At 34.2% G+C, this 13,862-nt stretch overlaps 1 protein-coding gene across 1 annotated transcript; it reads left to right on the top strand.

Annotated features, from left to right (window-relative positions):
- The first annotated feature begins 8,585 nt into the window (after positions 1-8,585).
- On the top strand, positions 8,586-10,022 carry LOC140037657 (uncharacterized). Its single transcript, XM_072082381.1, has 2 exons — positions 8,586-8,723; positions 9,236-10,022. Exons 1-2 carry the CDS (start codon positions 8,639-8,641, stop codon positions 9,751-9,753), a joined length of 603 nt encoding a protein of 200 aa, XP_071938482.1. The 5' UTR covers positions 8,586-8,638; the 3' UTR covers positions 9,754-10,022.
- The last annotated feature ends 3,840 nt before the right edge of the window (positions 10,023-13,862 follow it).

The raw sequence follows: 13,862 nt of genomic DNA, 5'->3' as shown, positions 1-13,862 counted from the left end.
GAGTTCGCGTCAAAAGGCTCTAATGGCTAGAGACTAAGTCTTTTGCTATTCTCAAAAGAAGAAAAGAAAGAGAGAAAATAGAAAAGTGTGATAATTTTCCCTATTACCTGACTCGATGTGGATTAATTGTTGGATTCTACTCACTTTTAGTATTTTGCATTTATTTCAGGAAGTAGAACGAAAATATGATAACAAGTGCCGATTTGACAGAAGAGGAATCCAAATAATAGAACTTATCCCAGGGGTATTTTTGGAAAAGGGAAACTTATCCCCATTTTAGTAATTACTGCAAAGGCATGGATGAAGGCAAGGCTTCCTTTTTGCTGGTGGGGGCCGCCGCACAATAGTTAGGCATTAGAGAGGATTGCAATTAGATAGGAATGGAAACGGATGCTTTTGAGTAGGACTCCTCCTGCGCATGGCAGGAGCAACTAAGAGTTGTTTTCTTTAACTTTTTGCTGGGATCTCTTTTTTATATTTTTCTTTCCTACGCATGTCAGAGGAGGGCAGCTTAGCCTTTGACTTTTCTTTTCGTCTTTAGTTGCTCTTCCGCAGGAGTAGACAAGGGATGAGTTAAATCCCTTTGTCTAGTCAAGGAACAACGGAAGTTTTGATTTACCTAAAAATTGTGAGATCGATTTAATTTTATCTTTTCTTTTATTTATTGGTATTCGCATATTCTTTAATTTCAGTACTTATGGTTTTTTAATTAATCGGTTGTCTTGGATCCAGATAATTAGTTAATTTGGTAATCTATTATCAATTAGATCATTAAATCCGTAATTGTTTAATTGCCTTGATATAGTGACAACTGACATGATTGGTTTTGTGTCAGGAAAATACGTGGGCTAATCTAAAATAACCCTGGTAGTGTGTTATTTGGTTAGAATAGGGCTCCTCTAAACGTAAGGCAATTGGAGAATTAAATCTTACAGACATACCTAGGATTATTTTCCAATTAGGGCAGTGATTAACGGGCGTACCTTAATCACCGACACAGTAAGGAGAGATTGACTGTCATCGCTTGTTTGACAGTTATAACCTATTTATTAGTAAATAATTGGAATTGGCTTTGCATCGATGATCAATTAGGTGAACCATTGCTGAAGTTATTTCTTGGCTAGATTCTTAATTATCACTCATTTGATTTTAGTAGATTGTTATTTAATTTTTAGTAGCTTCTTAGATTTTCTTTGTTTGTCATCTTCTGCACAAAAACACCCCCCGGTTACTGTAAATTTGAAAAGAAACAGTTATACCCGACCTTGCTTACCACTATTTACAAAATTAACTTTAGTTGAGCAGGTTTTTATTATTGCACAAGCCTGACAACCTGTCAGCCTCTAGGCAAATTCAGCATTTTTACATTCTACTGATTTAGGGCATCTTCAATTATCAGTTTCAACTCCATGGTATAATATAGATATTACCTCTAATAGTTGTACGCACTTACACAACAAATACGGATTGTGAAATTAATTGTATAAGTTTGATATTTTGTAGGTTTTGGGATATAATTTTCACGTTTAGGAAAAAAAAAATATGTTGGTAAGTAATAATGTGATGCCCCTTGTCCCACGTTGGAAGTGGGAGAGGAAAAGGATTGATATTATATAAGATTTGGTCTCATAAGTTACTAGTTATTTGGAATAACCATTTTGGGACAGTGAATTTCGATACAAAAATTATTTGGGCCAACCATGGGCTTGGATGGTGACAAATAACTTACTAGAAGCTAGGTATATTTATGTTTAGAAGTTCTGAAAGCAGAGCAGTTCAGAATCTTGATAATGGTAAACTTTTTTAAATCTTAGTTTTTTTGTCTTAAATTTTTTCAAATAAAGGAAGGATGGAATTTAAGCAGTATAGGGGTTGAAAAGGAATTTGAATTCAAAATCTCTAATTTCTAAACTTTTCACTAAGCAATCGTCAAAACCAAAAAAAAAAAAATAATAATAATAAGTTAAAAAAAAATTGAGCACCTTGTGGTCAATGCTAGGTCCTGTTCGAAGATTTATTCCTTTGGTTTGTCATCATCTCCCTCTATTGAAATCTAAGTACCCTTGGTTGACAATTTGTTTCCCTGAGCAGCCATCAACGCTTTTATATAGTATTAGATTAGATTAGATTGTCAATGCACCATCAATATCCTTAAATATAATAGCTTAAGTATAGTAATCAAAATACTTTTAGTAATCTGTATGATTATTTTTCATCCTTTAATGTTTTAGTTTTAGGAAGATCACAAATGCTGCGTATAAAGCACGCCATAGGCTAAATTAAGGTAAATTAAGTACATTGCTAAAATGGAGAGCATTGCTAAATTAAGTACTTTAAGATAAAGACTTAAGCAGCAAGATCCATTTGATGTCAGCTGCTTCAATATCCACCTCAAAATAAATTAGCCTTTGTTCTAGATTTGACTTAATGCTAAGTCCCTTCACCATTCTTAGTAATAATTCAATTCTGCCTCAATTTTCTTCTGATCTTCAAGGTAAATGTACGATAAATTTCAAAATATATCCCAAATATATGAATTTCTTGAAACCATCCTTCAATCTCACTAGCTGCTCAACAAAATGTTCCAAAAACACAAATATATTAATGAATTTGGAGTTTATTCGAAGAATTGACGAGAACAACAGGGCTCCTTAGATTTAACAATTTCAAATAACCCCAAGCTAGAATTTTTCATATATTCAAACAAGAAATTGGAAAAATGTGACTAGCTTGCAACGAGTACTACATCTCAAGACAAGGGATCTTTTCAGTCACTCTTTTATTGTATCGAAGACCTACTTGCATCTATGAATAAGCAATACTGAGTGATTTTAGATGTGAAGTTGATTCCATGTGGTAGGACAACTTTGGTTTTCAAAAATAAGGGCAGTCCAATTCACTCAATACAAAAAAAAAATTTAAATGATAATATTCAAAGGAACGTCTATCTTACCTAAAAAAACAAACAAACAAAAAAAAAATAAAAAGGAGATTGATATCCTATCCAGTATCCAGAGATTGAACAATAGCCACATTATCTTATAATTCTTAATGATCATTAGCTGAACTATCAACTTTAGCAGTCAAGAAAGGCTGTAACTTGTACAAGGACAATAAATTCTTTATTCCGGCGTCCGGAGACTTGAGATGTGGACGCTTCATTAGTCAATAATAAAGTGTGGAATTCGACGAATTCTTAGCTCGTTCAAGATAACAGAGAAGATTCACTCTTGTACAAGCAACAGGAACAGCTACTTAAACTATTGGATAATTTCATAAACCTTGACTGAAGTTTTGGACAATTTCAGTATCCCTCTTATTTTCAATATTACGCTGACCATTCTTACTTTAACTAATGTAGTAACCAATTCAGCCCATATCAGTAAAAGAAATGGAATAAATTGACAAGAAATGGTGTCATCACATTTTGTTCCACATTTACCCTTATAGACCCTAAAAGAAATATTGTAACATAGGACAAATTTTGCTTCGTACCTTCGAACTTGAATCACTTTTCTATTCTCTTACTCTAAACTTTAATTTTGGACGCTTTCCATGTGATTGGTGGCAACAGCACAACAGAGCTCTTCTTAAGTCTCTGATCGTTAGTGTCACATGACCATTGCTAATTATGCTATTGCTTTTGAATGGAAATAGCATAAAAATCTTGGTGAATGAACAAATTGAATAGACCATTTTGCAGAGCCAGTGAAATATTCCGAAGCCGTGAAGCACAGTGATAAGCTACAAATTATAGTAATTTATATTTTGCGCAGCTGGCTAGCTTGGCAGAAATGGGTTCCGAACAGGGGTCCAAGCTCTACAATGGCGCAGAGCTTCCGACGAGAAAGATGTGAGGGATTTCGTCTGCCGATCCTGGAAGCTTGGACTGGTCTCTAGCTCAGCAAAAGAGAAGAGAGAGTGAGCTCCAATTTCTGCAGGTTAGGAGACAGATTTGAATGCCGTAATTAGGAGCTCTGCCTTTTTTTCAGATTGAGTACCTCGCATTCGAGAAATGCGAGGTACCTCGGCTCGCATTTGGCGCATACGAGCTTACTTCGTTGTTTTTACTTTTTCCCAAAACCTTTCTCTTTTTTCCTGAAACACTGACCTCGCATTTGTGAAATGCGAAGTCTTTGAACTCGCGTTTCACAAATGTGAAGACCATAATCCTAGAATTAGTTTCAAAAATTACCCCCTTGTAGAACAACTTTTTTTTTCCATCACAATTTAAGAATTTACTCTGATTTTTGAGCATCGAAACAAGTTCGCGGCTAGAGTTAGAGCCGGTCTTCGGGCCGAACTTTATTGGAAATCCCATTCAAACTCGATTTTTGGTAAGTTTTCAAGACCTATTCCTACCACATTTCGGATGCAACTTTGAGAGACTATAAATAGGACATTCTAGGATATTTTTAGGTTAGAAAGCATTTAGATTACATTAGTTCATCCTTTTTATATCTTCTTTTCTTGAGAGATTACAAAGGAAGTGTTGAAGAATCAAAGAGAAAGTTCAAGATGGAGATTGGAGCAGGGAAAAATTGAGAAGTTTTCTTTACTTTTAACTTCTTATTTTGTCTTTCATTTGAATTCTTGGATTTATCTATGAATATGTTGAACTAATTTATATCTAGACTTAAGATTTTGTGAAGGAGATTTGATTATTTGTTCTAGATAAATTATTCAATTTTTCTTTGATTTATCTATCTTGCCTTTATTACATATTTATGTTTGGCCACTATAGATATGCTTTTAGGGTTTGTATTGAATTGAGAAGCGATATACAACCATATATTAGATAAATAAACTTACTTAACCTAATTATGAATGTGGGTTAGGATTTGTATGGCATAATCGTATCACCTAAAATCTTAAAGGGTTTAATTAAATACCTATGATCTCGAGAGCAATGTGAGATTTCATTAGACACAATTTAGATGTATCGAGAGATAATTAAAATACCTTTACGTGATACGTCTTTGACTTGTTAAGAAAATAATTGGATAATGATTCCAATTATGAATCAAAATTTGAAACTCTTGTCTTTTGCTAATTGTTTTCTCACCTATATCTTATTTGATTTGATTATTGATAAGTGCATAGTTTACGTGTTTTTAGTGTATTTTATTAGTTAGTTTTGGTGTGTTTTAATTAGTTTTATAGTTAATTAACTAAGATTCTAGTGAAAATATGCATTTAGGGGTTTAAGTGTTAAAAATTGCATTTCGATGGATTTTTATGGTGAAAACTTCATGTTTTTGTAGGTTTAATGATTCAATCATCAAATGACATAAATTGAGAAGAGAATTGGATGATTGATGATGGTTTTAAGTGATAAAAAGAGAATATGAAGTGCAAGAGATGAAATGCAATCAAGTTCTAAAGAAAAGGAGTTTCACAGCTTTGACACCTTGTGGTATTTTGGCGATATCTTGGGCGACAATGATCGGATTGAGGTGATTCTTATACCATTTTGAAGACAAGAGAAAGATCTACAATTGGTATGAAGACATTGAAGTCCAGTTCGGTGGTTTTCATAGTCAAAAGGTCGAAATATTGAAGTACATTTTCTATGGTTGAAGCTGAAACAAGTTTCTGACCAATCAAGGGTAATTTCCTCATTTATCAGTCCACGGAGCTCCAAATTAGGTGATTTTTGATGCATTGGAAAGCTAATTCAAAGAGATAAAACTTTAATGTTTTACATAAGAGCTAGTTCAGCCTCTAACATTGAGAAAATATCAGTTGAAGTGGATAAAAAATAGAGCAATCGATCCGAACCCGGATCCAATACGATCCGAGCCCTCGTCTGATCTTCTGGACAAGTGGATCCGAGGCGATAGGATACAGGCTCAGATCCACTGTAGCAGGGCTCGGATCCCAATGAATAGTGAAAATAAAAATGAAGAAAAATGCGATCCGAGGGGCTATTTTGAGCGATCTGAGCTCGGATCGCTACTTTCGGCTCCGTAACTGGCTCTGCAATTTGTGCTCTTTTCACACAAGCATTTTGACCAATTTATCTGCAAGAAATCCGGCTGAAACTGAGCATGCAAGTATGGAGAAGTCAAGAAACATCTTTTGGTGATTCCATGAAGCAATTACATCAACTTTAACAGCTCACCATAAACTAGAATTCCTCTATAAAGAGAAGCCTTGAAGAACATTTTCATAACTTTGGGAGGTTAGAGAAACTCCACAAAAATGTAGTTCTCACTAGTTTTTCTTAGTTCAATTAGTTTAGTAGTTGAGTATAGAGTAGTATAGTTCATCCTACTTGTTTATTAGCTAGGCAAAGATGTAGATGGAGATGAAGAAGGCAAGGGAAGAGCACATGTGACAAGGGTTACTTTTCTTTCCAACTCTTTATCTTTTGTACTTGATTCCAAGTTTAGTTAATATACAAGTTCTAGATTTTATGTTTTTTATGTGTCTTTAAAGTTTATGCCTTGGGTTTGGTTGAACTTTCTATGATTGTTAGTGTTTATTATTTGGTTATTTGATTGCTATTATTTGAGCAAGTTATTTAGCACTTTAACTCTTTAAATCATGATTAATCTGGTACTATTAATTGTGATTATATAAGGTGTTGTTTCTGCAATGAAAATTGAGATTTAACACTAGTTCAAGAAGTGCTAAACATAGGAAGTATACTCACGAAAGTAGAGGTTCACCTATGTGGTTTTGGTGATTAATTTCATGTAATTTCACTGAAGAAATGAACTTGTAACTAATTTCATAACCATGAGAGCAGGTATGGATTAGTTATGAGTATAATTGATTCACTACGAAAGTAGGTTTCATATGCATGAGAAAATTACACCATAACTAGCCTAGATAGCAGTATTCAATGATCCAAGTATAGCACTTGTATGAGTAGTTAGCGATACCACAACCTAAGGAGCTTTCATTTGTTATTTTCTTGCATAAGTTCAGTAGGTTTTACTTGTTATAATTCATTAATAGTCTAAATAATAAAAAAGCTTTAGTAATACCAGTAATTGTTCGCTCTTCCTTGTGGGATCGACCCGATATACCCTAAACTACTAGTTGACTTGTATATTTGCAGTGAACGGGTGTAATTCGGTTTTTTTTTTTAAACTTGCACGTATATAAAATACCCATCAATTATTTATTTAATTTCGTAATTAGTGATTAAAAACCCTCTAAATTTAAATTTTATTATTTTTATTAGAGTAATTAAAGTAGGAAAAATTAACTCATTCCTATATGTTTGACCCTGGAGTACTCCAAGTGAATTATTATTTCGATCAACCTTATACAGTTATAGAAATTCATCGACCACATAGCAACTAAAAAAAAATTAACGCACAATAATGTCATGAGCACAGTTCCCATCTTAGTTGTTCAACATTCACGGTGGATTTCAATTAGTGGTAAACAGATAAAGGCATCGAAAATAGTAATCTAATTACTAGATAATTGAATTTGTACTACAGCATATTTCTATTTTCTACTGCAAAAACTTAACTAATTTAAGACAATGTAGTCCAAGCTAATTGAAGATTAATTTCCCTAAAAAATGTTCATGATAAAAACTCGACAAAGAGATAATACAACAACTTACTTTTGGAGGTGATCTTATAAGGTCCTTATTAACAAACTAATTAGCCAGCCTTTTTTTTTTGGGATAGTACATGACAAAATGAGGAGTGAATCAGTCACTTAGCATCTAAAATTTTCCCTCCATATAATTAGTTCAACCTGATTTAAGACTAAAATTTTTACTATAGGAATGTTCGTGATTCAGCAATGAAACACCATATAAACTTATTTTGGGAGATTTGTCCTAGAAGACAAAAAATGAGCAACCAATCAGAGAGTCGTACTTACATATCAAAATCGATACAGTCTACTTAATTCACCAGCTATGTATATTTCATCCATTTTCACATAATAGAAAGAACAATAATGCATGGCATTATCCATCATAAATTGCTCATATAACATCAAGATATCATGGTGTGGACCTCAAATGACTCGTCATGTCCACTGGCTACATTTTAAACATTTCTTATGGCCAGAATGTTCATCTTATCAACTTAACGAGTTTATTCATGGTACCATACCATTCAATTAAAAAAGTTTCCACCTTTTACCTTTTATAGATGTCAAGGAATATAGCTGATAACGCACTTTTGGCAGCAATCTTCCTTCACCCAATTAAAGATTTTCGGAGCTTAAAGTTCAGCTCCGAAAGCTCGTCTCCAAGGCTTACCAACCAACAGAGAAATTACTTTTAGTAAAGTTGTTAAATTTTGGCACCAGGTTTTGATGGTATCTTGGTAAGATTGGAAGATTATATTGTGCTTCTAAAAATCTTGAAAAAAGCTATTTTAGTGAGGGCATTATGGTCAATTTGCCCCTGATGAGATTAACATTAGGTCCGATCAACATCAGAAGGGAGCTCAATGTATTATTGGATATAACAAGGGTGCTAGTGAAATTATGAAAACCCTCAAGGGAGGTTTTTGAAATTAACCCTAAAATATTCATTCCACGCAAGGCATGGTGTTCCCCTCCTAGTTCCTATAAATAGGGCTGCAACTCAATGCACTTATCACTCGATATCAATAATTTAGCACATTATTTACATTTTGAGTGAGGTTGTGATCAAATGGCATCTTCAAAAAATTTGCTCTTTCTTATTGGTGTTCTCTTTGCACTTGTGCTCCATATTTCCTCTGATGCAACAGCTGCAGGTGCCTAGTCCTTTTTTTTTTTTTTTTTTCCTTTCTTCCTTTTTTTTTTTGGCTGCACCTAAATACTTAAATGAATGGAGATTTGGAGACTCATTATTGGGATGTGAATTTTTATGGAAGGCTATTTGTATATTATCAAGCAAGTCATATTAATGTGCTAATATCTTTTTCAGTGTTTAGCAAAAGTAAATTGGGTTGCTTCTATCAATGGTTAGTGGCACATCTAATTTTTCATGCATCCTTATAGTATTGCTGTAAGGATACACGTTCCATAGTGTCGCACCAAAGGTTAAACTAACGTCGAAAACCAAACTAAATGCTTCTAATTATAATTTAAAGCAAAATAATTCATATCCAAGTCGCACCATCTTATATGCCTAGACTGTTTTGTTTAATCCATAGTATTCTTTTCTTTGCATATATCTTGCAAATTTTCAGCCTAGCCAGTCACCTAACGTTCGCAGCTTAAGATAAAGCTCCAAATATTTATGTCTCCTTGTGTCTTGAAACAGATCAGAAGAGCGTGAATACCACTGGTGTCCACGATGCCAGTTCAGGCGAGGTTCATCAGGATAGCATAAGCGAAGATCGTTGCAGACATGGTTGCTGCCACTGGTACCATGGACGCTGCCAAAGATGCTGTCAAACTGCCGAGGAGACCCCTGAAGCCACATCTGGAGATGAGGATACCGTAACCGCAGATCGTTGCAGACATGGTTGCTGCCGCTGGTACCATGGACATTGCCAAAGATGCTGTCCACCTGCTGAGGAGACCCCTGAACATCGTTGCAGACATGGTTGCTGCCGCTGGTACCATGGACATTGCCAAAGATGCTGTCCACCTGCTGAGGAGACCCCTGAACATCGGTGCAGACATGGTTGCTGCCACTGGTACCATGGACATTGCCAAAGATGCTGTCCACCTGCTGAGGAGACTTGCAGACATGGTTGCTGCCACTGGTACCATGGACATTGCCAAAGATGCTGTCAACCTACTGAAGCTACATCCGGAGATGAGGTCAAAAATTAATGCTAAATAAATAAGGGCGTGACACAGGATCCATGACACCTATATTATTACCTTAATATGTTATGTTGTGTTTGCTTTTAATGGTTGATTTCCTATGTGTGTAAAAGACTTATGCGGCTTCTCTTTGAATTGGTGTAGAATCAACAGGGGAAGCATGTAATGAGTACTCAGTTCGAGTGCTCTCTTCTTATGTTGTTGTCGTGTTGAATAAATAAATCTATTTGATCATCTACTACAATTGATGATCTCTATCTCAGTTACATCATAAACTTCTGTACCTTGGACCTGCTAGAATTAGTGTGATTGATACAAGACGTGCAGAATGTTCAATATATGTATATATGTGCTTCTTCATCGTGCCATGCCATTACAATGTGAAAGAATTCAGCATCGACGGAGTGAAACGTACCCAATCCTGCTCCTGAGAAAGGAAACAAAGTCCCTCAAAAATGGATATTTTGGATGCCATCAAGATTTTGAATTGAATGCCATTTGGAGATCTGAATGTTGTTTTTTTTTTTTTTTATACGAATTTTATCTTCGTTCAAGATTTTTTTGGTGGAAATGCTTCATTTATACGAATTTTCCTAGTTAGTAAAGGCTTCTATTACACTTGTACAATACACATTTAAAAGTATACCACAATAAAAGCTTGTGTAGTTCATATATTTCAAAAATATTCATACTTTTCAACTAAACTATAAAAATACGTAATAAATTCTTGATACATTATACTTTACGAACTATACTTTAAATTTTAAAAATATTTAATACTATCACTTATTAATAACTCCACATGTTAATTTGTCTCCCAATTCAATAAATTATAGTAGCTAATTCTCAAAGCTATTCGACACCAAAATTCCCTTACTTGTTCACCTCCTAGTGGATTATTATTAATTACATTGCATTTATTTCCTAAGCAAGAGTTTTGTAACCCCTCATATTAAATCTCAATGATTGATTTTAACGGTTACCAAGGCGTCTAGTAATTGGTTTGCTATTAATTTGAACTAGACATTTATTAGGTCTAGTAGAATTTATTCCTTCTTATCACTTAGTTCATAAACCTTATGAATCGTTAAAACCAGCTCTAACATTAGCTAACAAGACTTCTAGCATTTCGGGTTTTGCTTAGAAATCAGTCTGATAGTTTAACTTGCTTCGTCCAGCTTTATGAGTTGCTTTTTTTTTTTTTCCCATATTTGACATTTCATCTGACTTTAATATGGGGACCAAGTTAGTATTGTTGACATTTCATATCTAAGACCAAGTTAGTATTGTTGACATTTCATCTGACTTAATTAGTATTGTTGACATTTCATATCTAAGACTTCTTAATTAATTGATTTGTTATAAGAACTATAACGTATGCGTGTTTTGTAAGCTTTCATGTTTTTTTTTTTTAATTCTTGTGGACCAGCAACGGATAGTTTCTTCTAGTACCAAGCTTCCTTTGAAGTTCTTTATTATTATTAGTTTTTTTGCGTGTCCAAATGTAAATTAAAAGAACCAACAACATTGAACAAGTCTATATCTAGTAAAGATAGATATAAAGAGGGATACTATATCACTGCAACAGAAAAGGGATTTGGCGAGGAGCAAAAGTCCACGCCAAAAGTTTTGACTTCCTTGCCAATTAATTTCAGCGAGAAAAATGCTTCCTCGCCAAGTTTCTTGCTAGATGCTCGTCGCTAAAAGTTATTAGTGAGGATGCTGCTGCTTTTCTCGCTAATGAAACAGATCAATAGCAAGGGTTGACCTCCTCACTAATAGCTCAAATACTATGGCGAGAAAAACTTTTCTCACCACTAAAGTTAAAAACTCCCCACAAAAACCAGTAGTTCCTTGCAAATAGTCAAGGTGTTTTGCTAGGAAAAATGGCGCTTCCTCGCCAATAGTATAGAATTAGCAAGGAGTCTTTTGACAAATCTGCAATGCCCCGCGTACCAGCAAAACATTTTAGGCCAGGAAAGTTTTCTCTCTAATAAGTGATAATTGATTATTGCCTAACTGTTTGGTGGGAAAATGTTCCTCTCCAATGCTGTTATGAACATTTCTTAATCCCATTTTAGCATGCTAATCTTAATTCTCTGAGCAAATTACTGGGTGGTTTTATTAGAAAATTTAGCTGCAAATAGCTTCAATTTGGCTTCTCATGTGTCTGTTGTACATTTTCCAGGTTCTTATAGGTATCAAATTGTTTGGCAAAATTTTTTTTTTTAATGAATCATGACCAACGTAGCTGCTCATTAAATTTAAACTCATAAGCCCTGCTATTTGATAGCTTTTTGGAATATCACTTGGTGCCAACAAACCCCATTTTGCTACTTTGATAAACATTCAATAGAAAACATACAAAAGCTTTGGTTAGCTAAAAATAATTGCTAGCAAAGTAATACATTAACATCCAGCTCTTTCAACATCTTGAGCCATACAATAGGAAGTGCTTGAAATCAATTGGCAATCCAAATTTTTTTTAGCTCATTAACCATCCAAGAAATCGCAACTTCAATAAGTCATTACAAAAGAAGATTTCATCAAGAGAACACCACAAAAAGGAGAAGCAGAAAAAAAATATAAGAGAGAGAGAGAGAGAGTTAAACTAGTCATATGGACACATATTTGTCACCTCAGTATTTCCGATTCCTTAATTCAGTCCAGTTATCTTGGAACTCTATCGGCAATCCATGGAACATTTTTTGAATGACAATATGCTGTTGCAACCTTCTGATGAAAACTTCAAAGGTTCTATGATAGGTTGTATTTTTGTCATTAATTCTATGATTATTTTCCTCGTTTATATTACCAAATATTATATTAATTGCTTGATTCTACTTATATTTGGTATTTTGTGTCAATTGTAGGAAGGTGGAGCAAAAAGTAATAAAAGAGGTGATTTTTCAAGAGTTTTTCAATTCAAGATGGAGTTTACGAGGAGTATTGGATGAAAATTAGGAAACTACCACTTTTTATTAGATGTCTTATTAGGGAACAATTAGCATTAGTTGGAGAAGTTTCCTTTTGCAATTAGAATTCTATTTTTAGTTGGCCAATGGACAGCCGAAGTAGTAGACTTCAATTAGGAAACAAAGAGAGAAAAAAGGCCGGAATCCCTCGTGATTACTACCTTGGAGGGAACAAGTAAAAGGAGACGGCCGCTAGTCTCTTATTTAGTGAGTCTTTAGGGAAAAACCAATGGTTATCGATGGAGTCATGCGGATATCCCCTGAGAATGTGTAGCTAAATCTTTGTTTTCTAGTCGAATGTCAATTTGAGGACTTTGTTCCAAACATCTGTGAGATCGAATTATTTTACTTATTTCTTTTATTCATTGGTATTTGTGCATTTTCTGATTTAACTTCTTATGCTTGTTATGTTATTTGAATGTCAAGTGCCTGATATTCGAATTAATCTAATAATCTTCTGCCAGATTAATTGATTGAATCCGTAATTGTTCAATTGATTAATACCAGTGGCAACTAGCATAATTGGTTTCATGTTAGGAAAACGTATGATCTAACTTAAACGAACCGTCATAACGTGTTTGTTAGTTAGGGTTGGGTTTTTCTAATTCTTATTGCAATCGAGAAATTAAATCCTATAGTCGTACCTAGGATTATTTCTCGATTAGGGAAATAGTTAATGGTCGTACCTTAACTATCGAAAAAGTAAGGAAACACTGGTTGTTTATCGCGTGTATGATAACTATAACCAATCTATTAATTAGTAATTGAATTATCTTTGCATTGATGATCAGTTGAATGGACCGTGTCTGAAAAGTTGCACATTTGGCTAGAGTTGTATTGGTTATTGATTAATTCCTGTTTATTTCTATTAGTTGTTTCATTAGTTGATTAATTAATTATTTTATATTTTCCAAAAATCCCCCATACTTCAGACTCTGGAAGAAATGAATTATCTCCAGTCCCTATGGATTCGACCCTGCTCACCGCTATGTACAAATTTGTATTTTTTTTGAGTAGGTAATTATTATTACACAGGTACGACACCTGTCATTCTATAACTGTATACAGAGTCATCTTTTCAAAGATTTCCCATGCTGCAAAATGTCTATGAGCTTTATTTCATCTTCCTCCCCTATAAAT

This window comes from Coffea arabica, chromosome 3c (assembly GCF_036785885.1).
Source record: "Coffea arabica cultivar ET-39 chromosome 3c, Coffea Arabica ET-39 HiFi, whole genome shotgun sequence".
NCBI classification, from domain to species: Eukaryota; Viridiplantae; Streptophyta; class Magnoliopsida; order Gentianales; family Rubiaceae; genus Coffea; species Coffea arabica.
This window is presented reverse-complemented; position numbering and strand designations above follow the sequence as displayed.

What these genes read in the sequence shown, in the direction of transcription:
- LOC140037657 (XM_072082381.1), top strand. Translation starts at nt 8,639, where the DNA reads ATGGCATCTTCAAAAAATTTGCTCTTTCTTATTGGTGTTCTCTTTGCA. An exon ending in CTCTGATGCAACAGCTGCAG is followed by an intron (nt 8,724 to 9,235) that starts GTGCCTAGTCCT and finishes GTCTTGAAACAG; the next exon opens with ATCAGAAGAGCGTGAATACC.